The 16257-nt window shown below is 40.4% G+C and overlaps 1 protein-coding gene across 2 annotated transcripts in view; it reads left to right on the top strand.

Annotated features, from left to right (window-relative positions):
* The window catches only part of LOC126162064 (putative ATP-dependent RNA helicase TDRD12), a 429957-nt gene that overhangs the window by 280631 nt on the left and 133069 nt on the right, over window positions 1-16257 (top strand). For both annotated transcript variants that reach the window (XM_049918325.1, XM_049918324.1), the window contains exon 16: window positions 41-205. In XM_049918325.1, coding sequence (XP_049774282.1) covers window positions 41-205 — 165 coding nt within the window. The remainder of the gene's footprint in view (window positions 1-40; window positions 206-16257) is intronic.

Here is a 16257-nt window from a genome sequence, read left to right as displayed (position 1 = left end):
TCTTTGTTCATCATTTTCTCATGTTACTTATGTTCCACAGCAATGGTAAAGTCAAATTCAAAGTACTTCATGTGCATGATGTGACACACTTTTCTGTCAGACTTCTGGAACATTTTGATCTAAGTGGAAAGAAGAATATTTTACATAGTGAATATGTAAAGATTGAGATGTGCCTCAGTGCTTTTTTCCTCAACGAGAACAACAGGTAAGTCTGTCTGAACATATTTAGTACAACTATCTCCAGAAATGTTAGAACTGGAAATATAATTGTATTGTATTGCAATGACTGTGGTGAACTTGTTTTCACCAGTACGGTAGAAATCTGTTTCCTTTGTAAAGTAAAAGAAAGTGTTTCAGCTGGAGGTTTTCAAGCGCTAAAATATAATTATAATAAATATAGTGAAAAAATGTTAATGGATATTTAGCACTGTTAAAGAGACTCTAAAGTATAGTGTGAAAGGTGGTAATAAAATGCTTACCATATTATGATCATCACCATCTACAGTTTCCAGCTCCTGGCTGGGCCTGACCTGAACATAAACATCTCCATATTGTCCTCTCCTTCTGCATCTCGGTCTTCCTCTAAGTCTCTTGTCTTTTGTCATTTCATGAGTGTCTCTGTGTGCTATCAACTCTCATTCTATTAAAATGTTCCTATTTCCTTAATATTGTCTTTTCTGTTGTATCTTGCATAGGCTTCTCTTTCACTATTTCTCTCACCATCTCGTTCCTTACTCTGCCCATTCTAGTAAGTCCTTCTCTGCTTCTTTGAAATTTCATCTCGCAAGCCTGCATCTACTCACCTGTCTTTTCTTCATTACCTACCTTTCTGATACATACATGAATACTGGAGAATAATACACTCCTGGAAATGGAAAAAAGAACACATTGACACCGGTGTGTCAGACCCACCATACTTGCTCCGGACACTGCGAGAGGGCTGTACAAGCAATGATCACACGCACGGCACAGCGGACACACCAGGAACCGCGGTGTTGGCCGTCGAATGGCGCTAGCTGCGCAGCATTTGTGCACCGCCGCCCTCAGTGTCAGCCAGTTTGCCATGGCATACGGAGCTCCATCGCAGTCTTTAACACTGGTAGCATGCCGCGACAGCGTGGACGTGAATCGTATGTGCAGTTGACGGACTTTGAACGAGGGCGTATAGTGGGCATGCGGGAGGCCGGGTGGACGGACCGCCGAATTGTTCAACACGTGGGGCGTGAGGTCTCCACAGTACATCGATGTTGTCGCCAGTGGTCGGCGGAAGGTGCACGTGCCCGTCGACCTGGGACCGGACCGCAGCGACGCACGGATGCACGCCAAGACCGTAGGATCCTACGCAGTGCCGTAGGGGACCGCACCGCCACTTCCCAGCAAATTAGGGACACTGTTGCTCCTGGGGTACCGGCGAGGACCATTCGCAACCGTCTCCATGAAGCTGGGCTACGGTCCCGCACACTGTTAGGCCGTCTTCCGCTCACGCCCCAACATCGTGCAGCCCGCCTCCAGTGGTGTCGCGACAGGCGTGAATGGAGGGATGAATGGAGACGTGTCGTCTTCAGCGATGAGAGTCGCTTCTGCCTTGGTGCCAATGATGCTCGTATGCGTGTTTGGCGCCGTGCAGGTGAGCGCCACAATCAGGACTGCATACGACCGAGGCACACAGGGCCAACACCCGGCATCATGGTGTGGGGAGCGATCTCCTACACTGGCCGTACACCACTGGTGATCGTCGAGGGGACACTGAATAGTGCATGGTACATCCAAACCGTCATCGAACCCATCGTTCTACCATTCCTAGACCGGCAAGGGAACTTGCTGTTCCAACAGGACAATGCACGTCCGCATGTATCCCGTGCCACCCAACGTGCTCTAGAAGGTGTAAGTCAACTACCCTGGCCAGCAAGATCTCCGGATCTGTCCCCCATTGAGCATGTTTGGGACTGGATGAAGCGTCGTCTCACGCGGTCTGCACGTCCAGCACGAACGCTGGTCCAACTGAGGCGCCAGGTGGAAATGGCATGGCAAGCCGTTCCACAGGACTACATCCAGCATCTCTACGATCGTCTCCATGGGAGAATAGCAGCCTGCATTGCTGCGAAAGGTGGATATACACTGTACTAGTGCCGACATTGTGCATGCTCTGTTGCCTGTGTCTATGTGCCTGTGGTTCTGTCAGTGTGATCAAGTGATGTATCTGACCCCAGGAATGTGTCAATAAAGTTTCCCCTTCCTGGGACAATGATTTCACGGTGTTCTTATTTCAATTTCCAGGAGTGTATATTTGATATAACACTTGTTTGCTTTATGTAACAATACCAGAGAAGGAAAGTTGCTACTCATCATATAGCGGAGATGCTGAGTTGTGATAGGCACAACGAAAAGATTCACACAATTAGAGCTTTCATCTATTAAGGCCTTTGTCAGCAGTAGACACACATTCACGCAAATGCAACTTGCTCATTTTTATGTTCAACCTAGTCTGTCTCCTCTCCCCGTACTTTTACACAACTCTCACTTCTTTAATCCGCTATATGGCAAGTAGCAACATCTCTGCTATATGGTGAGTAGCAACTTTCCTTCTCTGGTATTATTACATTCCATCCTGGATTTTCCATTGTTTGTCGTTTGCTTTATGATCGTAAATCCTTGCTAAAGACCAGCTTCTTACAGTCTGCAGGAAACCATGGCTGCAGGAAACCATGGCCTCACCTTCCCGTTTCACGGATCTCATTATCATTCCTCCTGCTGTCATGTATTATACTACCAAGGTACTTGAGACTTTCCACTTCCTGTACCACTTGTGCTCTGATACTTATGTCCATTGCTGCTCTCCTCCTATTGCTTGTTGCCACCATCTATGCACACTACTTTGCATAAACTTTCAGTCCATTCTGTCCCACTACTTCCTCCCATACATTTAGCCTTTGTTGTACCTCTTCTCCTCCATTTCTTCACATCATTAAATCGATTGTAATCACCATTGCTTTCATATTTTCGTCACCTATTTCCATTGTCACTCCTGTCATTATCTCATCCTTAATGGTGCCGAAAAGAGAGTGGATAGTGCACCTGGCTTCAGCTCATTTTTCTGTTCAACCTAGTCTGTCTCCTCTCCCCGTACTTTTACACAACTCTCACTTCTTTTATACATCTCTTTTATTATTCTTATAGTCAGCCATCCAGTTCCTTTTTCTGAAGGGTTTCCAAGATCCTGCTTTTTGTTACGCTATCATATGCCATCTCAGTATCCTGGAACGCCATTACTAAATCCCTATCATATTCATAGTGTCTCTCTTCCACATAGTTTCCTGCAACCATTCTTAAAAATTGGCACAGTGATTCCCATTTTCAGTCTTAAAGTGTTCTTTTTTCTTTCTGTACTGTTCTTATGATGTGTGAGAGCCACTGCAGTCAAACAATATGTGAAAAATATGACTGATGTTTGGGGGAAGGGGGTAGGGTTACGCATAACATAAATTACTTTTAATGAAAAGTTTACTTCTTTAATTGCGGTATGGGATTTATGTACTGACACAAAAGTGTTCATTTATGTACTGACAAAAAAGTGTTCATCAAGCTGCAATCATCCAGAATGAATCTTTCACTCTGCTGTGGAGTGTCTGCTGTTTTGAAGCTTGCTGACGCATTAAAACTGTGCATTGGATTAGATCTTGAACACAAAACCTTCCCTTTCATTGCTGGTGATCTTCCTGACTGAGCGATACAAGTGAGGCTCAAGACACTGCCACCAAGCCTCACTTCTGGAACCTCTTCCATATTTTCCAAACTTCACAGGAATTCTCATGCATACTTTGCAGGATTAGCACTCTGGGAAGGAAGAACATAACACACAAATGTATTAGCTACAATCTTGGTGACTGTTTCCAAAATGGGGGGGGGGGGGGGGGGAGGAGAAACAAATTGTTGTTAATGTGCTAATTGTGTAGAAATCAAGAAATCATACTCTGTCAGACAATTTGTTGATTCCAATTTGTAGGAAAAAAATCATAAAATATAATTACTAGAAACAGAAGCACAGTTATTACGCTTTTGTAAAAAAGGAAACAAACTATCTGCAGTCACTAATCATGATTTTTATTTCAATATGCAGTGCATGTCAACACCAGGGGGGCTCAGTTCTGTGCTTAATCGGTTTGCATCATTTTCTGAAAAGAGATTACTACTGGTCAGTTTGTAGCATCGGTTCCATTGGTTTTAGGTACAGCATATGTAAACGTTTATACATTTGCACCAACAGTTCTAGTGTCTCTCTCTCTCTCTCTCTCTCTCTCTCTCTCCCCCCCTCTCTCCCCCCTCTCTTTCTCCCCCGCCTCTCTTTCTCTCCCTCCCTCTCTTCTTTTGTATTAAGGAATTTATGTTTTGCATACTTTATACCACATTTATAGTGCCTCATGTTCTTATGTTTTGAAACATTTACTTCACCAATTTTTAGAGTTTGTCAAAAGACATTCTTGAGTTATAACAGAAACTGAAAAAGATATTCTCTGTATCTGCTTGAGTTACTCTAATAAGTCAATGAAAAAGCTGTGGAACTTGTTGAGAAATAGGTATTCATTCATGTGCACATTGTTTTCTGTAAATCCAGTAATTGAGGAGATCCTGGAGGGATGTTGAATATGTCAAGTTATACATGCAGAAGTAGCTGCTGCGGACTACCGTTGTAAAGTATGCTAGTAGTAAATCATTGATTAGTGCTGATCTACTTATGCAGAATTAATTAAGAAAACTACTTCTAAATTACATTATATATGATTAGGGGAACAGTAGCTACTTTGAAAACCCACTGCTTCTCTTGTTCTACACAGCCACTGTTTTCAACTGATTTTTAAAGCAAGCATTTACATGACTACACAGAGGCTACTATGAGATGCTGTATACTGGCAACATTAACAACAGTTTATATTAAAAGTTAGAGTTTGACTTCAAAGAGTTAATCTACATTTTAAAACACTTCTGGTATCTGTGAGCCATTTTATTTCCGCAGTTAGATTGTCAAAGAGTTTTATGGTTGCATCTTTCACCCCTTTCTGTGCCAAAATTATATTCATTAAAGGGTAGCACAGACTGTTTTTTCTTCTAGTATTGTCCTTTTAACCCTTTCAGACCTGATTATTTTATGGAGCATGGAAAATGTTTCTTTATGTGGTAATGCTCTTAGGTGATTTTTTAAATAAGTTTAGATGCAAGATTTATACAAAAATATGTAGCCGTTTCCAAAACATGCTTTGTACACTAAGATTCATTTTATGAACTAAAATAACTAATTATGAAATATTCTCTACTATAGTAATAGTAAAATTATTCCATGCAAAATAACAGTATTCGATTATATTATGGAGTATAGCAAACCCAGGTACATCCATGTATTCCGGTGGTCACGAGCTGTTGCGAACTGCTATATTGACTTGCTGATATTTTTGTAGTGATGTCCAACGGTTAGCAGCACTTGCTCATGATGAAAAGGTTAATCGGTTGGTTGATTTGCGGGAGGGGACCAAACAACAAGGTCATCGGTCCCATTGGATTAGGGAAGGATGGAGAAGGAAATCGACCGTGCTGTTTCAAAGGAACCATCCCAGAATTTCCGTGAAGCGATTTAGGTAAATCTCAGAAAACCTAAAGCAGGATGGCCGGACGCAGGTTTGAACCATCGTTCTCCTGAATGCGAGTCCAGTGTGCTAACCAATGCGCCACCTCACTTGGTGAAAAGGCTGAACATTCACAAATGTGCACCTCAGGTTTCGGAAATAATACTTCTGTTGCAGCTAAGACGCAGTAAAAGTTAATGTACGCAATTGTAGCCAGAGGGTCTGAAAGGGTTAAATATTTCTGTTAGTCTCAAACTCAGATGAAGAATTGATGACAAATTTCATAAGTGAATAAATGTAATACGCAACTGTGGTTAATATTGATATCTGCTTGAAGACCTGCCTACATGGTGTACATGTATGAACCCCACTCATAATTCTAATTACTTTCTTATGTGCAATGATACTTTTTGCCTGATTGAGTGAGGAGTTACCTCAGATTTTTTTCCCATAAGACATTACGTACTGCAGATATGCAAAATATGTTAAAGAGTTTCATGTCCTCAAAGTTAACAATTATTCTTATGACAAAAGTAACATTTTAGCAGATGTTCTACATATTTTTTCCAGTTTATGTTATCATCAGTATGCACACCAAAGGACACAAAATTTTCTGCCCTGTCTATTATTTTTTTATGAAGTTTGGTGGTCTGACAGTAAAGTGTTTGCCTAAAAACTGAAAGGTCACAGGATTCAGACCACAGATTTCTCATTGTGCATTTTGACCTAGCCCTCACATCTCAGTAATGTCAGGAGTCACCATAATAATATATGGTTTGGATTCCATTTTAAACTGTAGGTTCCCTTTACCAGTTGGATAATTGATGTAGATTAGGGAAAGATAAATCACCAAAGTGGCATAAAATTGAAAGAATTTCACCAGGCTGTTAGCCACATGAAATTATTATTTGTTTTTGGTACACTAAGTATAAAGGACGTGAAAAATTTTTGACAGTACAGAACTGGATGAGGTACGTTTCTTCAAAGTTTAAAGTTAGCCCATTTGTGAAAAACCAGTCAATAACTTTCACAAAAACATCATTTACTGTTTTCTCTATATGGTTCTGTGCCCAGCTTCACAACAGTACTTGTTTACTCTCCAAACAAGACTAATTGTGCTGCTTGATTCAAATGAAATGGTAGATTCTTAACATGAAGCAAAACAATACTTAGCCAATGATTGAACCCTGTGGAATACCAATTGTAATTTTTCCCCATCCCTCTTTGTATTACTAGAACAGTCCAAGGTAAATTTCTGCATTTGTTTTCTTAAATAAGAATTAAACCAGGCTTGTACTTGTAAAATATTATGATTGATACAATCAAATGCCTTCAATAGGTCGTGTAAAATCATGACTGGTTACATTTTCTCATTTCAAGATTTTTTTCATGTGATTGCCAAATGTATGAATAGCTGCCTTAGTAGGGTGGCACTACTGAAATCAAAACTGCGATCAGTTAAGTATTCCATTACTACACAGGTGTGTGAGAACCTTGGAGTTAATTATCAGTGTTATATTAATTTTTATTTCACTAAATGTTCTCTGTATCACCTCTTTGGTGCTCTGTTTTGCTTTCTGTTCTCAACTATTCATGCCAATTTTCTCTGCTGTTTTTAAAAATTAATTACTGTAAATATTTGCTACAAATGAACTGTCTTCTGCAATGCTCCCATTCTCTTTACCTGAAAGTGTCATTTTCTGTGGCTTCTTTCCCTTTCTCTCTTTAAACGATATTCAATATTGATTTTATGTTATTGTCTGATCTGTCAATCTCAGACATGATGTGCATACTCCCAGAATGTTTTACAGCTTTACTTAATATACTATCAGATTAGAAGTATCCGGACACCTATTTGTAGGGTGTGTCCATCCTTCACCCTTATGGTGGCTTGAACTCTGCTGGGAACATTTTAAGTGAGGTGTCTGAATGGCTGTGGAGGAATCGCAGCCCGTTCTTCCTCAGGAGCCAAAACGAGAAAAGGTAATGATATAAGATACTGAGGTATGGAGTGAAGTTTGATGTTCTATCTCACCCTCAGGTGTTCCATTGAGTTCAGCTCAGGATTCTGGGCAAACCATACCTTTTCAGGGACGTTATTGTCCACAAAACATTGCCACCCAGATGCTGCATAGTGCTGTAAAATGTGTTCATATCCTTCTGCATTCAGCATTTTCTTGAGCTCAATAAGGAGTCCACACCCAACCCACAAAAAAACACCCCCATATCATTACACCACCTCCCCCCTACTTCACTTTTGGCTCTATACATGGTGGCAGGTAATGTTTCCCAGGCATTCGTCAAAACCAGACCCTTCCACCAGATTGCCACAGGGTTTAGCATGAGTCATCACATGTTTTCTATCATCCACTGTCCAGCAGTCTAAGTGTTGCTTAGCATTGACTACAGAAATGTGTGGCTTCTGAGATGCTGCTCAACCATCATACCCTTTTCTTTTTAACTCCTTATGTTCAGTCATTGTGCTAGATGGATTGCAGGTAGCACATTGGAACTCATGAGCAATTCTTTCAGCTGATTTCCTATGGTATTTTACACCTACTCTCCACAATGCTGGATGGTCCCTGTCTGACAGTAAACGAGGTCTGACTGATGTTGGTTTAGCTAGCTGTTTGTTCCTTCACTTATCCACTTCATAATCACACTATTAAGCTTTAGAAGGACTGACATGTTCCTTATTGATTTGTTACTCAGGTGGCATGCAATGGCTAGTCCATGTTTGATGTCAGTGAGTTATCCTGACCAGCCCATACTGCTGTTGCATCTTCCCTACTGACAACTCAATACTCCCTGCCTCCTTTTATACTGGCAGTTCCACCTTTTGTGATACATGGTGGTCAATTCCACATTACATAGGGATCTATAGTGTACATTACAATAGAATAAAAGCAGTTTTGGATCTTTAAAATGTGGGATAGAATAATGACAATAATACAGAAAGAGTAGATTGCTACACACCATATAGAGGAGACACTGAAATGCAAACAGGCACAACAAAAATGCTGAGATACATCTGAGTTTTTGCTCACAAGGCCTTCATATGAAGTAGTAAAACATACACATCCACACAAACACAATCACAATCACACACATATGACCACTGTCTCTGGGTGCAGGGGCCAGACTGCATATAGCAGTTGCAACAGAATGGAAAAGTAATCTAAGGATGGTAGGGGGAGGGAGGGGTAGGAATAGCTGAGTAAGAGTGGGGGAGGTATAGTGGTGCTTGTGGGAGCATGCAAGGATATGGTGGATGCAGGGTGCATTCAGGATATTTGGGTGGGTGGGTGGGTGGGGGTGTGTGGGGGGGGGGGGGGGAGAAGAAGAGCAGGAAAGGAGAGGAAGAGGAAAAATGACTAGTGGGCCATTGGTCAAATAGAAGGGTGTTTAGTACTGCAGTGGGAGCAGGGAAGGGGATATGTAAGTGAAGGATAGGGACTAGGAAGGTTGAGGTCAGGCAGGTTACAGGATGTAGGATATATTTCAGGGAGAGTTCCCTGGTGTGCTTTTCAGAAAAGGTGGTGTTGATAGGATGTGAAGCATGTTGTGTTAGGTAGGATGTGAAGCAGTTGGGTGATCCAGCTGTCTCAGGGCCACAGTTTGTCAGTGGCCATTCATGCGGACAGACTGCTTGTTGGTTGCCATGCCCACATAGAAAGCAGCACAGAGGTTGCAGTTTGATATGTGGATCACATGACTCCATTCGTAGGTGGTCATGGGATAAGAGATGCCTGTGACCAGGTGATGATTGGAGAATGTGTGGGACAGGTCTTGCATCTAGGTGTATTTCAGGTATCTAAGCCTTGAGACAAGGAGTTGGGAGCAAGGGTTGAGGAAGGACGGATAAGGATATTGCGTAGATTTGGTGGACAGTGGAGTACCACTGCAGAAGGAGTGGGGAGGATAATGGGTGATATTCCTTATTTCAAAGCACAACGGGAGTTAGTCAAATCCCTGTTGGAGAATGTGATTCAGTTGCTCCAATGCTGGGTGATACTGTGTCACAAGGGTAGTGCTCCTTCGTGGCTGAATGGTGAGTATTTGGGAAGTGGTAGGGGGCTGAAGAGACAAGACACTGGAGACCTGTTTCTGTACAAGGTTGAGTGGATAATTTCATTCTGTGAAGGTCTCATTGAGACCCTTGATATCTTTGCAGAGGGACTGCTTGTAACTAAAGATGTGATGGCCAAGGATGGCTAGGACGTATGGGAAGGACTTCTTTGTATTGAATGGTTGGCAACTGCCAAAGTGGAGGACAAGCTGACAGTCCACATGAATGGCCACCCAGTTGCTGAACATGCTGCCCATAACAACATGCTTCCCTTCAATGATAGATTCACAGCCTGCGTCATCAAAGTCTTTCCTACCAACATAAGCTTTTCTGAATTGTGCATATAACCTACATTTCCTTAACCCCCCTAGCCTCAACCTTCAATAGTACCCGTTTTTAACCCATCTGTCCCCTTCTTTCACCCACTCCAGCACTACACAGCCTTCTTTTCCCCCAGCACCCCCATAGTCTCCTTTTCCTGTCCTCTACTCCTCAACTTCTCTGCTCACCCCTCCCTCCTTCCCCAAACCTCCTGACCTAGCAGTCCTGATCTGTCCCCACCGCGTCCCTGCAAGCAGCACTACACTTCCCCCACCCATACCTGCTATCATGCTCCTTCCCCACCCCAGCTTCGTCCTTACCCCCACCACCCACAGATTTATTTTCCATCAGATGCAGTTGCTGTATGCATTCCAGCCTCAACGGCCAAATACAGTGGGCATGTGTGTGTGTGTGTGTTGTGCTTGTGTGAATAGATGTGTGTTTCCTACTTCAGTAGAAGGTCTTGTGCCCGAAAGTTCAAATGTATAGCAGTCTTTTTAATTGTGTGTCTCCGCAACTCTGTGTCTCCTCTATATGGTGAGTAGCTGTCTGCCCTTTCCATAACGTTATTTGGTCATTACTTACTCCATCTATTCTGTACACGTTCCTTTTTCATTGTGAAGAGCTTCTCATAACTGATCCATGGTGACTTATCGGAACTACTATTAATAATCTTTTTAGCAAAACTGCTTACAGGAACAGATACAACCTAATTAAGAAATGTGTTGAATTTAGAGCTAACATCAGGCTCGTAATCTTCACCCTAGTCACCATTTTTTAAGCTTTCTCAGAAACTTTCAAACTTTTTATCATTGATCAGCCTAACTTTTTTTTCTTTGAATGTTTTTGGAGTGTACCTGATTCTAATTTCCGCAATGTGACTGACTAACTTTGCATCATTTTCTAACAATCCATTCACTACAGGATACTCATGCATTTCTTTAACTTTTGTTTGTTGTATGGCGTGTGTTATCTTTAAGGGTACTTCCAACTTCTTTACCTGGGGTTGGGAAATTTGTGACTAGTACTAAATTATAAACAACTAACAGGACCTCCAGATTAGTTTTACTATCAGATTTCTTCAAGAAATTTACATTAAAATCACCACAGACTAGAAATACATAGGTTGAAGGCAGACAAAGCTCGTGGGAACAGGATGAAGGTAACAAGTATCGTGTGAAAGCTCTTAACTTTTTCAACTAGGTTTGAGCTTACAGGACAAATTACAAATGGAGTACCAGGTCCCAAGTATCGTGAAGCCAAGTGCTAGCCTTAGCCCAGTGGCATGGTTCATAGGGAATTTGTGTAACAATTTTGATAAAGGGGATCAGGCAATCATCTTCAGAAATCGCATCATTGGGTGTGACCTGTATGGAGTAGGAGCAGCAACTTCACAGACAAGGGTGAGCATTGTGGAGCTCCTGCAGTGGCAGGCCTGCCCTGGATAAACACTGCTGTGATCTTCATGAACACAGAGTTGAGTGGGCTGCTGCTGACTGACTCTCATATGAGAGCAGTGCTTGTTGCTACAGTTGGGAGATGGGGACATAACAAACCCTGCCAACACCTGAATAAGAGGGAGAAAGATAGGTTCGCCGAACTTCTTGCAGAAGACACACGGGGATGGGAGATGCCATGGTTACTGGTGTCACAGGAATACCTTTTTTTTAGGGTAGAGTCAGGTTATAGGCACCCTGTTGTAAAATAAGTTACAACAATAGAAGAGCCTCACAAAATGCTTAAGAATGTACAGAAAAGTAAGGCTATCTTATTTCATCAGAATGTTAGAGGATTGAGTTATAATGTAAGAAAAGCGTATTGTCTGTTTGGAAAGTTTAGAGAGTTCTGAAAAGATAGATGACCTGTGGAACCACGCAATGGCAGGGATGGAGAAGCTAAATATAAAAGATTACACTCTAGCTTGTAGAATTACGAGGGGGGAGGGGGGGGGGGGGGGGGAGTTGAAAAGTTCTCAGAATCACCATGAGAGGTCAGTGCTAGTGCAACAAGTTGTTCACGTAATATTCATTGGACTGTTGCCTTTACACATGTGCCACATCAGTACTCTTGGAAAAGAGCTGTGGCAGTGACGTGGCTCTGTTGTTGTTCCCACATAGTGATTTGCGAAGACGGAAAAAAATCAAGATTCGAGCAGTGATTAAGTACTTCGTAAAGAAAGGTATGAAAGCAAAGAACATTCATGTCGATTTCCATAATGCACTAGGGGACTCTGCTCCTTCATATTCAACTGTGTCCAAGTGGACAAATGAATTTAAATTTGGTTGGGAGAGCTTAGATGATGATCTGTACAGTGGTCAGTGAAGATGTGTCACTACTCCAGAAATCATTGCAAAAGTGCACAAAATGGTCATGGAGGATCGCCAATTGAAAGTGCATGAGATTCCTTTCCAGATGTCATCTGAAGGGGTATATCACATTTTAACTGAAGAATTAGAAATGAATAAATTATCTGCAAGATGGATACCGAAACTCTTGACGCTGGATCAAAAACGCATGAGTCGGACATATCGGAACAATGTTTGTCCCATTTTAGGAGAAACGATTAAGATTTTTTGTGCCGGTTTGTGACCATAGATGAAACTTGGGTGCACTACTATATCCCAGAGACAAAAAACAGTCAGAGCAGTGGAAACATGCTGATTCTCTGCCACCAAAGAAAGCAAAGACAATTCCTTCAGTGGGAAAGGTCATGGCATCAGTGTTCTGGGATGCGAAGGGGATTCTATTTGTAGATTATCTTCCCATTGGGCAAACAATTACTGGAGAATACTGTGCTAACCTCCTGGATAAATTGCAACAAAAGGTACACGAAATAAAGGCTAGGTTTAGCAAGAAAGAAAGCCAACTTCCATCAAGGCATTGCGTGCCCACACACATGTGCCATTGCCATGGCAAAATTACACGAACTAAGGTATCAATAGTTGCCACACCTGCCTTATTCACCTGATATGGCTCTGTCAGACTTCCATCTCTTCCCAAAATTGAAAATTTTTCTTGGTGGACAAAGATTCACTTCAAACGAAGTATTGATAGCTGGAGTTAACAACTATTTTGCAGGCCTGGAGGAAACTCATTTTTGAGATGGGATCAAGACACTGAAACATCGTTGGACCAAGTGCATTAATCAACAATGAGACAACATTGAAAAATAAAGAAAAGTTTCAGTGATGTAAGTCCTTTTTTCCTATTCTGTTCTAAGAACTTTTCAAACCACGCTCGTTAACAAGGGAAAAAGAGGACTTTTACATATTAGTACTGTTTTTTCAAAACTCACTTTCTACAAAAATGGACAAAATGAGTATTTTGTGGAATGTGCTATGTGAGATAGCCATCTTTCTTTTTCAGAAAACAGTTTTTTCAAAACCCAGTTACTTCTGTGGTTAGGAGCTATCAAGTGCCCCAAAACTCAGTTTCTGCCACAAGACTGCTATAGCAAAACTTGTTTTCTGAATCTAATTTGTCTAGGTTGAATAACCTTTCGATTTCTATAAAGCCATTTTCATTGTGCAGGTTGGTAACATTTGCAGAAGTAACAATAGGCCTCATGATACTTGCTTTCTGTCCATTTATTGTCAGTTGCAAAAATGGCGACAAAGATGTGGTATGTAACAATGTTATGAAAAGAAGGATGGGCGCTACTCATCATGTAGCGGAGATGCTGAGTTGCAGATAGTGACAACAAAAAGAAAGTCACAAAATAAGTTTTGGCTAACAAGGCCATTGTCAAACATAGACAACACACACACACACACACACACACACACACACACACACACACACAAAAGATTCTTGGAAAAGTCAGTTTTCACAAGTATTAACCAATACTTTCCAATACAGGGGCACAGCTATATACCTCCTGATCACTCATTCAGGAATGTGGGAAAAAATACAGAAAAAAAGAAGAAATGACATCATCTAAGAAGTATCATAACATCCTCAGAAACAGTGGTGATGTCAAAGCAGTGGAAGATGACAGCAATGTGTATAATCTCAAACAGAAGTTTAGCAGTATTTTAAAGTCCAAATTGCCTTTCTGTATTGCCAAAACCTGAGTTACTCAGTCCAAAAAGTTGTGATTTCAAGGTTGAGACTTCCATTAGATATATATATTGTAGGGAGTCAACTGCAGTGGAGATCCTCAAGAAAGGACAGAAATTCTTCAGAGTCACAGACACAGCTGAAAAAACTAAAGCAATGAATCATTTCAGTAAAGAAAAGAGTCAGGATATGGCAAAGTTGAAGAAGTTCATTGAAATACCCAATGGAGCCACAGAGTTCTGTGCTGTTGATAGTGCAGATATAAGTGATGTGACAAAATGTTGGGGGAATTGAGCGAGACAATGGACTATAAACATGTTCTTGGGTTGACTTAAAATTTTTAAATGTTTGTCTTGCTGTAATTACTGCATTCTACATCAGTAATACTTTAAAAAAAGGTACATGTAATATACTTGTTTATTGTGTTTCTCTGGTAAATGAATGACCGAAAAAAAGTTGTTCATCAATATGTTACATAGAAAGCAAATTTTAAATTTTTCATCGACATTTTTAAATATATGTATGCAGATTGTTCTTTTGATTCATGGGTGTATCAATTGCTGTTTAGAGATTAATACATTACACGTGAAGTTTACAAAAATTTGCTTCCACCTAAATAACCCTAAAACAAGTCTTTTGTGTTTCCTGAAAAATTACAGTTTTGCAGGAAGTGAATTTTGAAAAAGGAGACTTCATACATTAAGGCAGATCACAAGTTCAAAAACATTGAAACAAGTAGAATTTGTAGTGAGCGTACCACATAGAAATGTGTGCTAATGAATTAATATTGAAAATAGTTCACTTGTAATTGTATATAGATCCCCACTGGGAATTTTGAACTGTTTATGATGAATATGGATTCCCTATTATGCTATCTGTCACACAACAGCAAGCAGTTAATAGCCTGTTTTGATTACAGAGTAGATTTTTCGAAGGATTCTGATAGGAAAAAAACTCTGGAAACCTTATTTGGATCTCGGTTATTAACTTTCCAACACAAGTGGATAAAGCCAGTGGGACTCTTAATTGATAATATTTTCTTTGATGAAGCCCAAAGCTAGAAAATAACTGTATATCCAGTAGCAAACATACTCTCTGATCGTGATAAACAGTTATTTAGGATGAAAGAGACAGTGCTTTGCAGTATAGATGCTTCTTAGTGGAAATCGGTTAGAGTAATTAATAATTCCAGAAAAATGTTTTTAAGAACAGTTTACAAGAGGTGATATGGGATGAAATGTATAATGAACCAGATGCTGACGTAAAATGTAATCTGTTCCATGACAAATTAATATCATCATTTAAAAATAGTTTTCTGCATAAATGAATCACAAAGGGCAATAAGCAGCCATGTAAAAAAACCATGGCTCACTAAGAGCATTAAAGTATCTAGTAAAAGAAAAAGGGAAATGTATCATTTGGCAAGAACAAATAAAAATCCAGCATTAGTAGCACACTACAGAAACTACTTGAAAGGAATATACTCAAAGGAATATGTTGAACAAGTGACTTACCACAACTTAAAATTCAATCTAGTGGGTGTCTCACCCGTTTTGCCTTATAAAATTAAGAAAATTATGTATCCACTAAAAAAATGGCTCATCTCGATTTGATGGTGTTTCCAACAGTCTTGTTCCTGATTAATAAGCACTGTCTTTCCTGAAAGATGTACTGCACCACTAAGAAAAGTCATCTAAAAAATCAAGGAACCTGCACATTATGTCAGAAGTCGATATTCTGACAATAGAGTGTAGGACTATATGGTATGTAGTAAAATGAGAAACAGGACAACAAGGCACAGAACAAGATAACGTCACTATTGATTTAAATGAAAGGACTATAAGTGATCTGTCACAGATAGCAGATATGTTTAATAATCATTTCTTGAATATAGAAGAAAACATAGGGACCAACAGTTCAAGAGAAAAATCAAAGGAGGATGTTGAACAAAAGACTTATTGTTACATAAAATTCAATATAATGGAGATCTCACCCACTTCTCCTTGTAAAATTAAGAAAATTATACATCCTTTCAAAAATAGCTCATCTTGATTTCATACAGTTTCCAACAGAGTACTGAAGTTTTGTTCTCATTTAATAAGCACTGTCTTTGCATCACTACTAGTCAAGCTCATTGTAAAGATCTGTTCAAAACACTGGGGATTTTAATTGCTCCATGTGAATACATTTACC

Source organism: Schistocerca cancellata, chromosome 2 (genome assembly GCF_023864275.1).
Source record: "Schistocerca cancellata isolate TAMUIC-IGC-003103 chromosome 2, iqSchCanc2.1, whole genome shotgun sequence".
Classification (NCBI taxonomy): Eukaryota; Metazoa; Arthropoda; class Insecta; order Orthoptera; family Acrididae; genus Schistocerca; species Schistocerca cancellata.
Note: the sequence above shows the minus strand (reverse complement) of the source record. Positions and strands in the feature narration are given on the sequence as shown.